At 50.2% G+C, this 18,143-nt stretch overlaps 1 protein-coding gene across 13 annotated transcripts in view; it reads right to left on the bottom strand.

Annotated features, from left to right (window-relative positions):
• B3GNTL1 (UDP-GlcNAc:betaGal beta-1,3-N-acetylglucosaminyltransferase like 1) overlaps positions 1–18,143 on the bottom strand; it is a 131,732-nt gene that overhangs the window by 61,946 nt on the left and 51,643 nt on the right. For all 13 annotated transcript variants that reach the window (XR_011246830.1, XR_011246827.1, XR_011246828.1 and 10 more), the window contains one exon: positions 12,720–12,815. Coding sequence is in view for 6 of the 13 variants with exons in the window: in XM_069541856.1 (XP_069397957.1) it covers positions 12,720–12,815 (96 nt within the window). In the remaining 7 variants the exon portion in view is untranslated. The remainder of the gene's footprint in view (positions 1–12,719; positions 12,816–18,143) is intronic.

Below are 18,143 nucleotides of genomic sequence, written 5' to 3'. Positions count from 1 at the left end.
GTGGCTAGACCCTCTCTGCCCTCCTCACCCACAAGGAGGGCCCTGGCCCACCCACCACCCTCTGTCCAGGAGTCCCAGCGAGTGGCCTTTGTCTCCAGCACGTGGGAAGTCATTTAGTTGGTTTTCAGTGATATTTTTACAAGTACATTCTTCACCTCACCTCTACTTAGTATTTCTCCAGGGATTGCATCCCTCCTCCTGGATCATAAAGTTTGTCTTCAGGGAAGAGCTCTCTTTACTTGAGGAGGGGTGAGTATGTGAAAGAAGAGTTTTTCCTTAGATGACCAGAAGCTGTTATGTGAACAGATGAGGCCAGCACCCTCTGCGGGATGAGACCTGTTTGAGACAACAGGTCTTGCCTGCAACCTCAGGACACATTGCAATGATTTTCTTGGACCTTCGAGGATGACGTTCACTCGGCAAGCAGACACTGGAAGCTCCTGAACTCAAGTGGCGCCTGAAGTGAAGATGGCAGCTGGAAGTCAGGGCCAAACAGCACCCCTGCTCTGACACCCAAGTATGAGTCACAGTCTGTTCCCAAACACGGCAGATTCACAACCAACCAGAGGATCAAACCTCTCCACAGTGGAGCCAAACAGCAACCCCTGCTACACAAAAGCAGCAGCGGTGGCCGTGGTTCCCAGAGGACCAGTGAACTCCTCTGGCTCATGTCTGGGCGAGAAAAGGCAAGTTTTCAAGGGGCAGAAGGACCCTGGCGGGGGAGGGACTTCTGGTCACGAGGCCACTGCAGGTGTCCTGCTGTGAACACAGGTCATGCAGGCAGGTGGGGACGGTCCCAGCTGAAGAGAAATATAACAGCCTCTTAGTTCATTAGGACAACGAAGGAACACACACAGGTGAGCAGGATGTAAGCACACAGGTGAGCGGGAGGTAAGCACACAGGTGAGCGGGAGGTAAGCACACAGGTGAGCGGGAGGTGAGCACACAGGTGAGGGGGAGGTGAGCACACAGGTGAGCGGGAGGTGAGCACACAGGTAAGGGGGAAGTGAGCACCTAGGTGAGGGGTAGGTGAGCACACAGGTGAGGGGGAGGTGAGCACACAGGTGAGGGGGAGGTGAGCACACAGGTAAGGGGGAGGTGAGCACACAGGTTAAGGGGGAGGTGAGCACACAGGTGTGTGGGAGGTGAGCATCTAGGTGAGGGGAGGTGAGCACACAGGTGAGGGGAGGTGAGCACACAGGTTAAGGGGGAGATGAGCACCTAGGTGAGGGGAGGTGAGCACACAGGTAAGGGGAGGTGAGCACACAGGTGAGCGGGAGGTGAGCACACAGGTGAGGGGGAGGTGAGCACACAGGTGAGCGGGAGGTGAGCACACAGGTAAGGGGGAAGTGAGCACCTAGGTGAGGGGTAGGTAAGCACACAGGTGAGGGGAGGTGAGCACACAGGTGAGTGGGAGGTGAGCACACAGGTTAAGGGGGAGATGAGCACACAGGTGAGGGGGAGGTGAGCACACAGGTGAGGGGGAGGTGAGCACACAGGTTAAGGGGGAGATGAGCACACAGGTGTGTGGGAGGTGAGCATCTAGGTGAGGGGAGGTGAGCACACAGGTGAGGGGAGGTGAGCACACAGGTTAAGGGGGAGATGAGCACCTAGGTGAGGGGAGGTGAGCACACAGGTGAGTGGGAGGTGAGCACCTAGGTGGGGGAGGTGGGCACACAGGTGAGGGGAGGTGGGCACACAGGTGAGGAGAGGTGGGCACACAGGTGAGGGGAGGTGAGCACCTAGGTGGGGGAGGTGAGCACACAGGTGAGGGGAGGTGGGCACACAGGTGAGGGGGAGGTGAGCACCTAGGTGAGGGGAGGTGAGCACACAGGTGAGGGGAGGTGGGCACACAGGTGAGGGGAGGTGGGCACACAGGTGAGGGGAGGTGAGCACCTAGGTGGGGGAGGTGGGCACAGGTAAGGGGGAGGTGGGCACCTAGGTGGGGGAGGTGGACACACAGGTGAGGGGAGGTGAGCACACAGGTGAGGGGAGGTGAGCACACAGGTGAGGGGAGGTGGGCACGGTGAGGGGAGGTGAGCACACAGGTGAGGGGAGGTGGGCACACGGTGAGGGGAGGTGGGCACACAGGTGAGGGAGGTCAGCACACAGGTGGGAGTGCAGATGGTGGCTCCCCGGGGCATCACGTTTACGGCAGATCCCATTTCGTCAGTTTTGCCTCTCACTGTCACCGCGTCTTCTGGCTCTGATGTGTCACCAAGTGTACTCTATAATCTAGTAATCTAGTTTCTGATTTAGATAACCTAGCTTCTTGGAACTTTGTGAAGCAGAAGAAGGCTCAGGGTCACACTGTTCTTCTGGGTCCTGGCAGTTTGCTTTTGTGCTCTCCCCTCGTTTTGCCACCAATCGAAAGTACATTTTGCAAAAAGACATTCTACGCAGCTCATACAAGCTAAAAATTGATTCCAGTGTGCCTCAGGGAGTATACAGCACAAACTGAAACATCCCCTAAGCTCCTGGCCATACTTTGTCCTGAATGAGTCCACCCTTGGCTCTCAAGAAATGCACATGAAAAGGTATAGGTTCGGATGGACACTTCTTAACGCTTTCGGCGCTTAAAACATACAAAAGCAAAGATGATAGACTTACAATGAGCTCAGTTTTTATTTAGAAAGAAGAAACTCTTGAGTTAAAGAAAATGAAGCATTTAATGAAATTTATAGACCTCATTAGCTATATCTTACCAGGAAGTGATATGAATTCTTCTTAGAGAAAAAGAGCAAAGTTTATATGACTCATTTCCAGATTCCTGTGGTTTATTATCCTTATTTCTAAATTCTAATTTGTTGGAAGACTATCTTTAGACAGATAACAAATTTTCCAGTATTCTGACTTTTTAACACCCACATAGCAACAAGAATAAACTTTGATGTGAAATCCAAAACCTATGGCTTCTGGATTTAATAAAGACACAGACTTTAATACAAAGTTTCCTTTCTCAATAGTATGTTTCAGAGAAAGTGGGTAAGTAACCACTTTTCTAACAGTGGTAGAAGTTGCTAGCTCTACTACGTATAACATAGATGCCACATTCTGATACTCCTTTTAAAGAAGAAAATGAATAAAAACGGTACAGCTTAATCTGTTTTGAAATGTGTACTTTTAAAATTTCATGAACGTTAACTGATTAGAATGAGGTAAACACCACTGAGCTGTGAAGAACAAAATTTTAAGGGAAAGACACTGAGCTGAATGAATACGTGACCCGGGTGGGTTCCAATAGCCTGGTTGTGAGACTCTGCTTGGATGACAGGAAAGGTCTTTCAAAGCAGCTATGACAGAGCAGATGCGAGTGGGCTCATGCGAGGCCTGGCCCCACGGGCAGGAAAGAACCCCTGTGACCCCAAGTCCACTGCACACCCTTGTCTTCTCGGTTAGCTGGAGTTACCTTCATTTAGTTCTGTCAAATATCTTCTAACCCGTGGGTCAAACAGATGGTTGGCCCTGGAGCCCGGGAGTTGCTGCTAACTCTCACACAAGCTGGATGGGTGACAGAGGCTGGGGCCTCTGGGGCAGCGACCCCTTGGGGGAACTCATTCCAACAAGGACTCAGGGAGCAGGACACCAATGCTTTCTTACCAGGGCTGCGGTTGACCTGCAGTGTGGCCTGAGCCCTGGACCTCATGAGAGCCTTCCGGCCAGCCCGCCCCTGCTCTCCTGCAGCGCTGACCCCACAGGGTGAGCCTCTGCCCTGCTGCCCGCCCCCCCCAGGGTGGAGACACCCGCCTCCCTGCCTCCCCAACCTGATTCTCAGCCACTCAACAGCATCCTATCAAACTCTCCTACTCTTCCCGGGCCAAGAGAGGCGGGTCACGTGGCTCCCACTCAGATCACCGAGGCTCCCACTTTGGTCAGCCCCATCTGGGGAAGGGAGCTGGAAGTCGGGTCAGGGCGCTGGGAGGTGGTGCTGGGACCAAGGCAGGTGTCCTGCAGCGGGGCTGCTGGCTGCAGAGCTGACCGCCTCAGGGTGTCAACTGAGGAACGCGATGTCGACAGTGAACGTTTGGCAGTGGAGACACTGCAGCTGCCTGGGCTCTCGGGTCTCCTGCGGGTGGGGAACAGCACGCAGCCTTGGGACCCAGCACTCACATTGGGACCTTCATGGGTCTGAGCAGCAGAATCTGAAGAGGGGGGCCCAGGCACACTGTCCAGGGAAAGAGGAGGGGCTGGCTTGCGCATGAGACCCAGCAGCAAGGGGGTCACCCAAGGGCATTCACCGCAGCAAGAGGGTAGGATGGAGATGTATTCTCTGCACTTTTGTAGACCTGGAATATTTTAATTTTAAAAAAAGTTTTCCTTTTTTTTTTCTTTTTTTTTTTAAAGAAAATGTATGTGCAGTGGCAAGTAAGAGGAGATGGTTGGGGGCTGCTCTTGTTAGGGGAGGGGTGACCAGAGTAAAGGGTGGCCTGGGCCCCTCTGTGAACAACCAGAGCATCACACACCTAAGTGGCCTGCTGCGCCAGGTACCAGGCTGGATGTGACCCGCTGGGGACCCAGGGTGAGCCCGGCAGCCTCTGGAGACGGAGATGAGGGCACGGAGCGTGCAGTCGGGATGTCGCAGGTACCGGATTAGAATGAAAACAGGCACTTCCTGCTGCTGGGTTTCTCCTCCTTCTGCATTCGAGAGGTAATCTGCCTCAACTGACATGTTTCTATTTCCCCGTTCTTCTTGGTGCCTTTCTGCTCCTTTGCTGTTGCACCTTCATTCAAGCACCTGTTGCTGTTTAGTTGCTCGGTCACGTCTGACCCTTTTGTGACCCCATGGACTGTAGCCCCCCAGGCTCCTCTGTCCATGGGATTTCCCAGGAAAGAATACTGGAGTGGGTTGCCATTTCCTTCTCAGGGGATCTTTCCAACCCAGGGATCAAGCTCATGTCTCCTGCACTGGCCGGCGGGTTCCTAACCACTGAGCCGCCAAGGAAGCCCCCTCAAGCACAGGGAACCAGTTCCGTGTGGTCACGCCCGCAACATCTCCTGGTGCACACACCCCCTTGCCTCTTCCTCGTTTTCCTTTCTCCCTGAGTGCTTCTGTACACATGCTCCTTGAGTGTAAAGCACTTTTTCTGTCTCCCTACTCCTGCCTGGGCTTCTTCTGGCCCATGTTAGAGACCTGCTTCCTAGATCTCCTATCTTCTTCCTCTTCAATTTGCTTCTTAATTTCATGGAGCGTCTTCCAGTACATTTCTGAGGACACAAATATTTTTCAGGGGCAAAGATTTTGAATCCTAACATGAAAAAGTCCTAGTTGTATTTTCACACAACTGACAATTTGGTTAGGCTTTGAATTCGACATTCAAAACCGCTTCTGCGAGAATTCTGAAGTCTGTGTCCTGGTGTTTGGCAGACCCACTGCAGGTGCTGAGAAACCCACGACTGCATTTGCTCCCGCCGTTCCTCTCTCCCTGGGCAAGGTCTTCTCATCTCCTGGGCAAGATACTCCAGGGCCCTTTTAATCTGACTGCCCATATCTTTGGTTCTAGCAAAGTTATTCTTAGCTAATTTGCTCTCCCCCACTTAAAAAGAAATCTTACTATGCTGGACTGTGCTGTGTCAACTGAGCAAGAGCTGGGCACCAGATTTCTCAGTGGGAATCCAGGTTAGAGCCAGACCAGAGCGGAACCTGCCTGCGGTTGGGATAGAAGGAATGAGGACCATCGTCCCTGAGTCATGGTGGTTGGGCAGGGGTGACGGGGGTGACACATGAAAGGTCCCCCACCCCCCCGCAGCCCCCATCTACGCAATGTGGGTGGATATTCATGTTCTTCGGGGACAGAGCTCCTGTGCTCAGGACCCTTCTGGACCCCCTCTCCATGTACCTGTTCATCTGCATTTTCCATTGTCTCCATGATAGTAAACTGTAACCGTAAATGAATGTTTCTCTGAGTTCTGTGAGTGGTTGGAGCAAATTAACTGACAGAGGAGGGGGTTGGTGGGAGCCCTGATTTATAGCCAGTGGCGTGACAGCCGGGACTTGCAACTGGGCTGAAGTGAGGCAGTCTCGTGGGGCAGAGCCCTTAATCTGTGGGGTCTGATGCTGTCTCCAGACAAATGGAGTCAGAATTGAGTGAAACTGTAGGACACCAACTCAGTGTCTGCTCAGAAGGGAAGAACTGCTCAGTGTTTGAAAAAACACACAGAGGAAAAGGCAAAGAACGAGAATAACAAAAATTTTGAAAAGGAAGAATGAAGCTGGAAGACCCACACTAACTGATCCCAAACTTCCCCTATAGCTACAGTGACCAGGACAGTGTGGCCACGGAGTGACACACAGATCACCACCACAGAACGGTCTAGAAACACACCCACGCAAGCACAGCCAACCAGTCTTTGACAAAGCCCCAAAGCAAGTCTATGGAGGAAGCTAGCATTCTCAACAAAAACGGTGTGGAAGCACTTGAACATCTGTAAGCAAAACAGAAAGAAAGAAAGGAGAGCCTTGATCCAAAGCTCACTTCTTTTGCAAAAACACAACTTAAAATGAATCATAGTTCTAAATGTAAAACATAAAATTATAAAGCTTCAGGGGAAAATCTTCCTGATCTATGGTTCCATAAAGCATCCTGAGACATCGGTACCCAAAGCACAATCTATTTAAAAAGGAGATGAGTTGAACTTCACCAGAATTAAAAACTTGGACTCTGGGAAGGGCTCTGTTAAGCAGATGAAAGAAAAGCCATGGATGAGGAGAAAGGACTTGCAAAAGTGACACCCAACAAAGGACTTTTGTCCACAAGGAAACTCAAACCCAACAGTAAGAAGACAAAGAGTCCAATAAGAAAATAGGCAAAAGATCACAAAAAGCCGCCATTAGGGAACACAGGGCAGTGCGCTGGCGAGACACGCTGGAGCGGCTTGCAGGAAAAATCTGACACCACCAAGCGCTGGGAGGCGGAATGGTGCAGCTGCTCCGGCAGCCTCGAACCGACTTCAGTTTGAACACAGCCGCATAATCCAAGCCTGGTGCTCATCTCAGGAAGTGAAACCTGCCCATCAGGGCCATGGCAGCCCTTCTAGCAACAACCCCACAACGACCGGCACGTTCCAGCAACAAGAGGAATGAACTGTTACCTCAAAGGCATCACGTGGAATGACAAAGTCACAGTTCCATTAATGCAACTGTCTCATATGACAAGATTCCAGTGAAGCGGACAGATCAGGTGTTGTCAGGGTCAGCTTCTCTGGGGTGTCAGTTTCTCTGGGGTGAAGGATAGTTCCATATCCTGACTGTGGCAGGGCTTGTGCTGATGCTTGTGATGAAATTCCATATACTCCACACCCCTCAAGAATGCATGAACGCCGAGCAGGGTTGTACCAACGTGCATCTTATGGTTTGCACATCATACTATGGGTGTAAGACACTTCGGATGGGGATCTGGGTGAAGGGCACACAGGACTCTATTTCTGCAACTTTTATGTGAGTCAATACAGTGTTTAAATTGGGCAGATTTCGTAAAATGACTCTACGATCTATAGGGAAGCAGTTTTTCTAAGCAGGAATAATATTCTCGAAGAGTTTCATCAAAAATATTCAGGCATGTGTTATGAATGCACATTTCCAGAGCCACTAAATCAGAAACTATGGAAGTAGATGAGGAATCTGCATTGTTTTCAAGTTCTCGAGCTATTTTATGATCAAACAAGTCTGGGGACACTGGTTTAGGTAGACTGTACTTACGGAGGCAGAGGTAAACTTTAATCATCTAGAAAGTCTGCTTCTCTGGAGTCCTTGGGTGCTAGATAAAGTGAGAGCTTGTACATTAGCACTGGCAGGTGGGCTGTACATCTTTCTCATTTATGTTCAGGATGCTCAGACACTGCAGGGAAATGGTAGCTGGGTGGCACCCTCTCCGTGGAACACACGGGGCCATGAATGAGAGGAGAGGCTGTACAGGAGGCGGGCCATTCTCCTTGGTGCAGCCCTTGTCCACATACCACTGTGTCCTATGGGCCCAGGCCAAGGCGACCACAGGGGTCTGTGGAGGAGCCAGGGAGCGTGTACAAATGCTATGGATTGAACTGTGTCCCCCAAAGTCCACTGCAGCCCTAACCCCCCATCCTGAAACTGTATTCAGAGATGAGGCTTCTGAAGAGGTAATTAAGGTTAAATGAGGTCATAAGGGTGGGGCCCTAATCCAAGAGTCACCGGGAGTGAGTAAGCGCAGAGAAGGAGGGTCATGAGAGGACTCAGGGAGGAGATGACCATCAGCACGCCAAGGAGAGAGGCCTTAGGAGGAACCACCTGCCAGAACCCTGATCTCGAACGTCCAGCCTCCAGACTGTGAGGAATAGATGTCTGCTGTATGTGCTGTGGCAGTGTGAGTGGGCTAAGACACCAAGGAAGCACGGACCCCCCAGAGAGGCGCAAGGGGAGCTGGGAGCAGGTGTGAAGGATGAGGACCAGGTGGGGCTGAGATGAGGGATGCATCTCACACCCACACCTGCTGTCTTCCTTCCGCTGTGAACCTGAGCACCTACTCCAGGCAACCAGAGCTGATCACAGCTACACATGCAAGCTGCCCTGACCCCCAACCTCTCCTTGGAGCTGCCAGGACCCTCCAGGGGCAGCCTCTGAGGCAGGGATGTGGTCTGGCCTTGCCTTCCCTTCCCCCTCACCATACCCCCATCCAGGAGGTGCAGCTCTGTTGGGAACAGCCTCTCAATGAAGGTGTAAAGTGGGCACTGCCTGAAACAGGTGGCACAGGCTGGCACAGGCTGGCACAGGCCTGAGGCCATTGGTCCAGGCTATGTTCCATCTTTTAGTTTATTTGGAATTAGCAGAACATTAATTTTATGGTACTCTGATTTATTGGAACTCACTGGAAAAGACCCTGATGCTGGGCAAGATGGAAGGCAGGAGAAGGGGACGACAGAGGATGAGATGGTTGGATGGCATCACCGACTCGATGCACATGAATTTGAGCAAGCTCTGGGAGTTGGTGATGGACTGGCATGCTGCAGTCCACAGGGTTGCAAAGAGTCAGACATGACTGAGGGACTGAATTGAACTCTGATTTAACATTGTCCTTGGTCACCCTGCTTATTTAACTTCTATGCAGAGTACATCATGAGAAACGCTGGGCTGGAAGAAGCACAAGCTGGAATCAAGATTGCTGGGAGAAATATCAATAACTTCAGATATGCAGATGACACCACTCTTATGGCAGAAAATGAAGAGGAACTAAAAAGCCTCGTGATGAAAGTGAAAGAGAGTGAAAAAGTTGGCTTAAAGCTCAACATTCAGAACACTAAGATCATGGCATCTGGTCCCACCACTTTAAGGCAAATAGATGGGGAAACAGTGTCAGACCGTATTTTTCTGGGCTCCAAAATCACTGCAGATGGTGACTGCAGCCATGAAATTAAAAGACACTTACTCCTTGGAAGAAAAGTTATGACCAACCTAGATAGCATATTGAAACGCAGAGACGTTACTTTGCCAACAAAGGTCCGTCTAGTCAAGGCTATGGTTTTTCCAGTGGTCATGTATGGATGTGAGAGTTGGACTGTGAAGAAAGCTGAGCGCTGAAGAATTGATGCTTTTGAACAGTGGTGTTGGAGAAGACTCTTGAGAGTCCCTTGGACCGCAAGGAGATCCAACCAGTCCATTCTGAAGGAGATCAGCCCTGGGATTTCTTTGGAGGGAATGATGCTAAAGCTGAAACTCCAGTACTTTGGCCACCTCATGCGAAGAGTTGACTCATTGGAAAAGACTCTGATGCTGGGAGGGATTGGGGGCAGGAGGAGAAGGGGACGACCAAGGATGAGATGGCTGGATGGCTCACTGACTTGATGGACTTGAGTTTGGGTAAACTCCGGGAGTTGGTGATGGACAGGGAGGCCTGGTGTGCTGCGATTCATGGGGTCGCAAAGAGTCGGACACAACTGAGCGACTGAACTGAACTGAACTTGGTATCTAATCAGACATTCAAGTAGACACACAAATATCAAACCAATAAGTATGACCGAGCCCCTTTGCTGTTTACCTGGAACTAGCACAACGTTGTGAATTGGCTATACTTCAATACAAAATAAAAAGTTAAAAAAAAAATCAAACCAAAGTACGTTGCTCCCCATCTCACAAACATGACTCAATTTAGACTATGAACAAAGACCCTACAGAGTGCTGGTGATTCCTGCAACTGTAACAGTTAAGAAATGGCTTAAATAGAGATACTTTCTTTTGCTCTGAGAAACCTTATTCTTTAATTTCCCCTAACTTCCTAAAGAGAAACACTGCTAAGGAAGATCGTCCCTTAATTATTTCTGTGACGCTTTATAGTTAAGTCTGCCCTGGGCTCAGAACTCGTCATTCTGGCTGAGAGTGTGCTGCATGTAAATTATACCCTCAGTATTCAGTCACATAGTTTCCGCGTGACTCACGTTCTCCCAGAGAATCCAGCACACGGCAGAAGCCGACTCAGCAGTTTCTCTCACAAGGCCACCTCCCCACTGACTCGCTGACCCTTGAACGCTCAGGGCTGAGATGAGCGTGTCCAGAGACCCCTTGCGGGTGCAGAGCTCCACATCTGAGGGAGCTAAAGCAGGGGCCCCTAGGGCTGACCACCAGCCAGCATTTTCACACGCAATGGGACATTTTAATTTCCCAGTTAGGATATGAAAGCTCTTACTAGCTCTCCACCGAAATGGCTGTGATTCTTTGTTCTAAAACCAGCAGTGCGTGTGCTGGGAAATCATCTGTAAAAGGGTGGGCACATCCCAGAACCATGACCCGTGGGCTGGACGTGCTCCACAGACGGACAGAAGGACCGGGGTAGCGACAGAAGTCCCAGACCCGGTGCTTGTTCCCCGTGCGCCAATGATGGTTTGCAGACTCATATCCAAATGCCAGCTGAGATGCAAGGTGATGCGAGTGTGTGCCTAGAGCCCTTGGCTTCCTGACTCTGGATGCTCAGGTCACAACCTGGAGGACAGAAAACTCCGTCCTCCTCAGAGACCTGAAGCTGCCATGGACTCAGAGCTCCACCAGCTCACACACTCCTTGGAGGGGAAGGACAGCCTCCCAACAGCTCTGCAACAACCAAGCGCTCAGTGTGGCTGTGGGTGAACCAGGACCACCTGGTGCAGACAGGACAGAGCTGCCCCCATCCCGCATGACTGTCAACATCAACCCGAGTGCTCCCACCACTACCAGAGACCCTGCCAGCTCCTGGGAGATGCATGCTGGCTCTCCTCCTACCCTCATAGCTGGAGGAGCAGCAGGAAAACCACTGAGCCTCCCAGTGCCCTCGCCACCTTCCCGTTACTAGTGCCTCTATTATCACCACCTGCTCTGAGTGCACCACCTGCGGCCACTGGGCCGCTCCTGGAATAGTCATCTCAAAAAGGTTCCTTTGGAAAAGTAAATCCAAATGCAAAAGAACTTTTTTTGTGTGTGAACCAGCACGAGTGGCACAGAACCTAAAAGCTAGTGAAGCAGCTTTGGTAACAGAAGCAACAGGCAAACCCAAAACTAAAGAGGAAAGGGTAAAGAACTCAGATCATCCAGAGAACTATGTGAAATAGCCCACAAGAGGGACGTGGTGGTCCCAGGCACCATTCAACTCTCAGGGTTTCTTCAGCATCACTTTGAGTTCAGTGAACAGAATGCTTGATGTCAGAATTATAAGCGGCTCTAATTTCAGAAGCTGATTATCATTATAAATCATTCCATTATACTGAGATTTCAGTTTTCAAAACTGAGAGTTTAGAAAAAAGCACTTCATTATATGGTAGGATCGCAAGAAATTGCAATGTGGGACAGACCCCAGCACCTCACTGGGGGGAGAACATTTCCACGCCTCCTAGAGCTTCTTCCTGGTTGGGCTTTGGGGCCCCCTGCCCCCAGGAACACATTTCTCCCGCCCTGAGGACTTAGGTCCTGGGAGGGACTTGTCCAGCAAGATGGGGCCTGAAGTGTCTGCTGTCAGTGGGGCAGCCAGGGCGGGACCAGGAGGCAAACAGAACAGGCCTGGGCCCATCCCCAAGAGCCTGGGGCAACTTTAGGTCTTTGTTTTGGGGTAACGTGCTACAGAGCTTAGAGTGGGTGCTGACACATTGAGGCAGTGGCTTGTTTTCAAAGCTGGACGAAGAGAGAATATTTGGTTCTCATCCTCACTTAACACCTCATCAACATGTGGTCAGTTCGCAGGATTCCCTCGACATCCCATGGACTTTGGGACCTCCCCCAGGCTAAGACCTTGAGACCCTTCTTGACCTCCTCCTCCAGCCCCTGCCCTGTCGTGGTTTCTAGTCTGACTTCAGCCTACACCCACTTCCAGCTCCGTGGACTTCTGTTACCTGCCCACCCTGCACAGCACATCTCAGCTGGTTCCCCAGACCCGGGCCCCCTCCAGCTGCCCTGCTCAGGGGTGGCCCTGCTCCACTAGAAACTCAGACCTTTCCTGGATACCCCCACCCCTGCAGCTGCTCAGCACTGCCCAGGCCCCCACCTCCTGCCCTCTGCCTCCATCCACCTCAGCCCATGTGACCGGGCTGCATGGGTCCTGCTCCCCGATCTTGATCCAGGCCCTCCACACTTGCCTCCTGGCTCTGGCTCCTTCCCAAGCCAGGCTCCTGTGAAACGCTGTTCCCCTTCCTCCAGGCAGCGCCTACCAGGATGGTGCTTGGCACTCAGGAGGCAGCAGGCACAGGTGCTGAGAGCACAGAAACTCCCTCCCACCCCCAGACGGCAGACATACCTGGGTGAGCAACTGGTCGGGCGCCAGCTGGTTGATCCACCGCATGTACCGCTCAGTGGAGTTGGGGGGCTCCCTTGTCACTTGACAACCAATAATCTGTAAAACAATAACAAACAGGACTTAAAGCCATGCAGCCTTGGGGGCGGCCCTGTGTTTTGATAACTTTCTCCATTCAGCTTCTAAATAAACAAGAGCTGCAGCCCTAACAGCTCATTGCCCCCGGCCGGCTCCCTCTATCTAGGCTGCCACAGCAGCCTCCACGGTGATGCCATCAGACAGGCACTCCCGCCCCAGGAGAAGCCATGCTAGCTGCCATCTAAATCCTCTCCTGCACCCTGCCAGATTACTTCTCACCCCTCCTTCTACTCTTGGTTCTGGAACCTGGCCCTGCCTCCTCCTGGCCATGGACACCATCCCCTCTCCACAGCTTCACAGGCTGACTCCCAGCACCCAACACCTAGGGAAGCCCCCCTGCACACTCTCCTCGGGTATCTGCCTGCAGTGCATTTAAACATCCTTAAGACTGCTCAGAGGTAAAGGGTCCAGCCCTCCCATCAGTGAGGCAGGCTTGGAGGGAGGCTGGGCCCTCCCACAGATATCAGGGGTCCTGATGCTCAGACACCAGCAGCCCCAGGGCTCAGATGCAGAGAATGGGCCAGTTTCCGAGGGAGGGGCCCCTCGCAGCAGCAGGAGGAGGCCTTTCTCCCCCTTTCTGGCCAGGGGAGGGCAGCTGGGGTATCCGAGGGTGGCAGAAAGCCCGCTCCTGGGTGAGGGTCCTATGAGGCTCTCACAGGCTGGCTGACCTCGGAAGATGACACTAACCTCTGATCCCAGGCTTTGTCTTCCCCACCTTCCAGACCATCGGGTAACACAGTGAGGAAGGTCAAGGGTGGCTGGCTGACTTATGTCACTGCCTAAGTCTCCTTATTGAGAAATGAGCAAAAGTCATCTCATGAGTTTCTTAAAACTTGCTCTAATATACACAACACTTACACATGGTGATTAATTTATATTAATTCAGTTATGCTACTGAAGGTTTCAGAAGGTTTTCGTCTGCTTTGCTTGCATTTTGTTGTGGTGGTTGTGTTTCGTGATCCTGTTATACATATACACATCTCCATTCATTTTCAGATTCTTTTCCCACACAGGTTATTATAGAATACTGAGTATAGAATACCCTGTGCTACACAGTAGGTCCTTGTTTGTTGTGGTTTTTTAATCTGTTCTTGACAGAGAGAGAGAAATGGTAGATTCGCATGTAGTAGTAAGAAATAACACACAGAGATCCCATGTGTATTATTACTTGGTTTCCTCTAATGGTAACATCTTGAAAAACCAACACTTGGCCTCCACTGGGCTCAGGGACACTGGGCGTTTCCACGGCCACAGGGGCCCTCATGGTGCCTTTATGGCTGCTTCCCGCCCCTCCCAACCCCCCACACCCACCCCACCCGCCCTGCTCCTTCCCCACACTGCTAGCTCACAGCCACAAACCTGCTACTTCAATGCCATAATTCTTTCAAGAACGCTGCAAAAATGCAATCACATTGTGTGTAGCCTTTAGCAATTGGGTGATTCCCTGGAGATTTGTTCCCTGTTTTTTTTTGGCTGAAAAATACTCCACAGCTTAACCCTCTACAGGACACCTGGGCTGTTTCCAGTTTGAAGCTGTTACTATTATTCTGCTGCAAACACTCATGTGGAGGCTTTTGTGTGAATAGAAGTCTTCGTTTCTCTGGGATGAATGCCCAGGAGTGTGACTGCGGGTCATACAGTAGTTTCACGTTTTAAGAAACTGTTTCCCTGAGCGGCTGCACCACTTCCATCCCCACAACAGCACATGTGACCAGTTCCCCCACATCTTCGCCGTGTGTTTTGGTCTAGCTTTTCCGACCGGTGTGTGCGGTGACTCGCACTTATAACACGCATCCCCAATGGCTCGTGAGGCTGAACCTCCTTCCGGGGGCTTATTTCTCATCTGCCTGGCCCTCCAGAGAAGTTTTATTAGGATAAAACACACTTGGCCATAGGTGTGTATTCTTTTTACATATTACTGAATTCTGTGAACCTTTTATGTATTTCTCCTAAAAGCACATACTAAACACAGTTACAAATCAGAACAGCTCTTGAATGAGCAGCCTGCCCAGTGCGAGGCTGCAGGACTGATGTGACCAAGGCGTATATTTTTAACTGTCTATTCCATCTGTTTTCTGGTATCGTTTACACTGGTTTGCATTTGATGGCTGAACAGAAAAGGTTTTGAAGAAAAAAGGAAACATGTGGATCAAAGCTGTGAGATAGAAACCCTCTGTTTCAAAAGTATTCCCAAACATTAAGATGAAGAGGCTTAACTTCTGTATAAACACCCAGGCCCCGGCCCCACACTGCTGTGTCATGAACAGCTGCTGGGGGTGGAGGGTCAGCCTAGCACAGCCCAGCCCACGCTGAGAGACACACTTCTAGCCAGACCGCGGGCAGGCGGACATGGCCTTGCTGGGACATGAGCTGACTCACGCTAGTTCCACAGTGAACACCTGAGCCTCCTTCCCAAACCTCACCTTCCACTCTCTGCCTCTGAGGAAGGCTGAACCACACTGGGTGGGGTCTCACAGGGAGCAGGGCTAGGAGGACATGAAATGAAGCTGGAGCTTCAGGGGCTAGCTGTTCTTTGAGGCTTTAATCAATGTGAGTGTTGGTTTACAAAGAACGAAAGGATATTTTGTTTGCCTTGTGAAAGTGAAAAGTGAAAGTCAGACACTCAGTTGTGTCTGACTCTTTGTGACCCTCATGGACTGTAGCCTGCCAGGCTCCTCTGTCCATGGGGTTTCCCAGGCAAGAATACTGGAATGGGTTGCCACTTCCTTCTCAAGGGGATCTCCCCGACCCAGGGATTGAACCCAGGTCTCCTACACTGGCAGGCAGATTCTTTACCATCTGACCTACCAGGGCAGTCCTTTGTTTGTGTTAACACTTTTTAAAAGAACGCTGGCCTGGGCCACAGGGCAGACAAAGGCAAATCATAAAAAGAGGCGCCTGCAGCAGGGCGCCGAGCTCCTCTCCTGTGCTGCCTGCCCTGCCTTCACGCCAGACCGCTGTGGACACCACGCCAGCACAGGGCCTGTACACAGTCAGTGCTCAACAGGCACAGGCTGAACGGACACAAAGAGCGGGAGACTGAGCAAACGCTTCAAGAAATAATGGTCAAAAATTTCCCAAATTTGATGCAGGCTATAAAACCACAGATCCCAGAGATTCAACAAAGCCTCATTAGAGTCAACCTTTAAAAAAGAAAAAACAAACTTTGGTTTGTACATCATAACCAAAGTGCTGAAAAGTAATATTAAAGAAAAAAAATCTTAGAAGCAGTCAAGAGAAAAACACCCATTACACAGAGAGGCATAAGGAAGGCAGCAGACTTCTTGGCAGAAGCTATGGAAACCAGACAAGGGGGAGGGATCTTTTTAAAAAAATATTTTATTTGTATTTATTTGGCTGAGCCTGGTCTTAGATGTGGCATGCATAATCTTCAATCTTTGTTGCATCATGCAGGATCTTTTTTCAAGTTGCAACATGCAAACTCTTAGCTGAGGCATGCGGGATCTAGCTCCCTGACCAGGGATCAAAACCAGGCCCCCTGCATTCGGAGCACAGTCTTAGCCACTGGACCACCGGGAAGGGCCAGGGAGAGGCATCTTTAATGAAAGAAAGGACCTCAACCTAGAATTCATTAGCCAGCTACTATAGCTTTCAAAATTTAAAGCAAAAGAGACTTTTTCAGAAAAACAAAAGCCAAAATAATTCATCACAAGAAGAGTTAAATTACCAAAGGAGATGAAGGAAGCTCTTTGGGGGAAAGAAGACGATCTGACTGATAAGAAGGAATGGTAAGTGGCAGTAATGGTAAACGTGTAAAAGCTGGAGACATTTTGCCATCTGTAACCTCTTTATAAGATAGTTCATTTTGGTAAAAATAAAAACAAATAGCGTGGGGTTTACAGCATAAACTGTGTGACAGGATGTGATCCTGTAATCTCATGCTCCACGTGAGACTCTGCCATCTATCTGCGGTAGAGTGTAAGGGACAAGGTACACACTGCACACGGCCCTAAGCCGACCCCTGGGAACTAGGGAGACAGAGAGGTGTAGCTGATAGAGCAACAGCGCAGGTAGAGGGGATCACGGAGCAAAACACGGAGAAGAGGAAACCAGGAGGAGAGAGGCTCGAGGCAAAACCCAGACCAGAAGATGAAGACCAATTACATAAAATACAGAAGGAACACAGTAATAAACAGCAAAAGTCAGTAAAATAGAAAAAAATAAAAAGGAGGAAGGGACTGGCATGTGGCCGAGTTAGGAGGGGTGCCAGTGCAAGGTGGCTTGGCTTGGCTGTTGCTGGGATCAGTACCCACATTCAAGCTCTTACTGAGGAACTGAGGTTTTAAATTTATTTTAAAAAATTAATTATTTTTATTTATTTGGCTGAGCTGGGTCTTAGTTGCAGCTCATGGGATCTTTAGCTGCATATAGGATCTAGCTCCCCAAACAGGGATCAAACCTGGGTTCCCTGCATTAGGAGCATTGAGTTTTCACCACTGGACCATCAGGGAAGTCCCAGAAACTGAATTTTTTAAACTTCACTAACCTCAGTTCTTCATGGAAATGAGAAATTATACTGCAAACCCACATAACAAACCAGACAACAAGCTTGAATAGGAAGTTGTAAAATGAGCCCAGGACCTGCACCTTGAATTCTGAGAGGAAGGCAGCCCACCCTCCCCACCCACTGTCCTCACAGTGTTGCTGGAGGGTCCCTCCCGCAAGGCCTCTCAGAACCACGGCCTGAAGATGAAAAATAAGGGGTGGGGGGAAATGTAAAGCATAAAATTTTATTAACTACATTTATGAAATTAGTTCCTAATTTATGTTTATCAACAGTTTAAAGATTACTAAAATATAAACAAAAATTAGATTTCATTAAGAACTAATTGCCTTATAGATCCAATCCTCAAAATACTTAAAGTGGGTACATTTAGGAATGGAGGCAGTGCTTTGATATTTTAAGTTAGATTAACTATTTTCCTTATTTCATACTCCCAAATGCTTCTTGTCATCAAAAATCTTTTCTAAATCATGACTTACAGATCAACGTGTAATCACCTGGGCAACAATCACCACTAGGAAACAGGGTCATTCAAACACCCTCCTAGCTCCCGAGAGGCACACCTGTGTTTACTCATCAAGAGCGGTATGTATCAGGTGTGACTGGGATGTGGGGCGGCCACGCTCCACGAAACCTAAACACATAGACGTGTGTTGTCCACGTGTGGTAGTCACGTCAACATGGGGCAGATGCGGAAGAACACCGCTCCATCACTGTGATTTTTAACCTGAGAAACTTCTCCGGACGGTAGAAGGTGAGGTGCC

This window comes from Ovis canadensis, chromosome 11 (genome assembly GCF_042477335.2).
Source record: "Ovis canadensis isolate MfBH-ARS-UI-01 breed Bighorn chromosome 11, ARS-UI_OviCan_v2, whole genome shotgun sequence".
NCBI lineage: Eukaryota > Metazoa > Chordata > Mammalia > Artiodactyla > Bovidae > Ovis > Ovis canadensis.
Note: the sequence above shows the minus strand (reverse complement) of the source record. Positions and strands in the feature narration are given on the sequence as shown.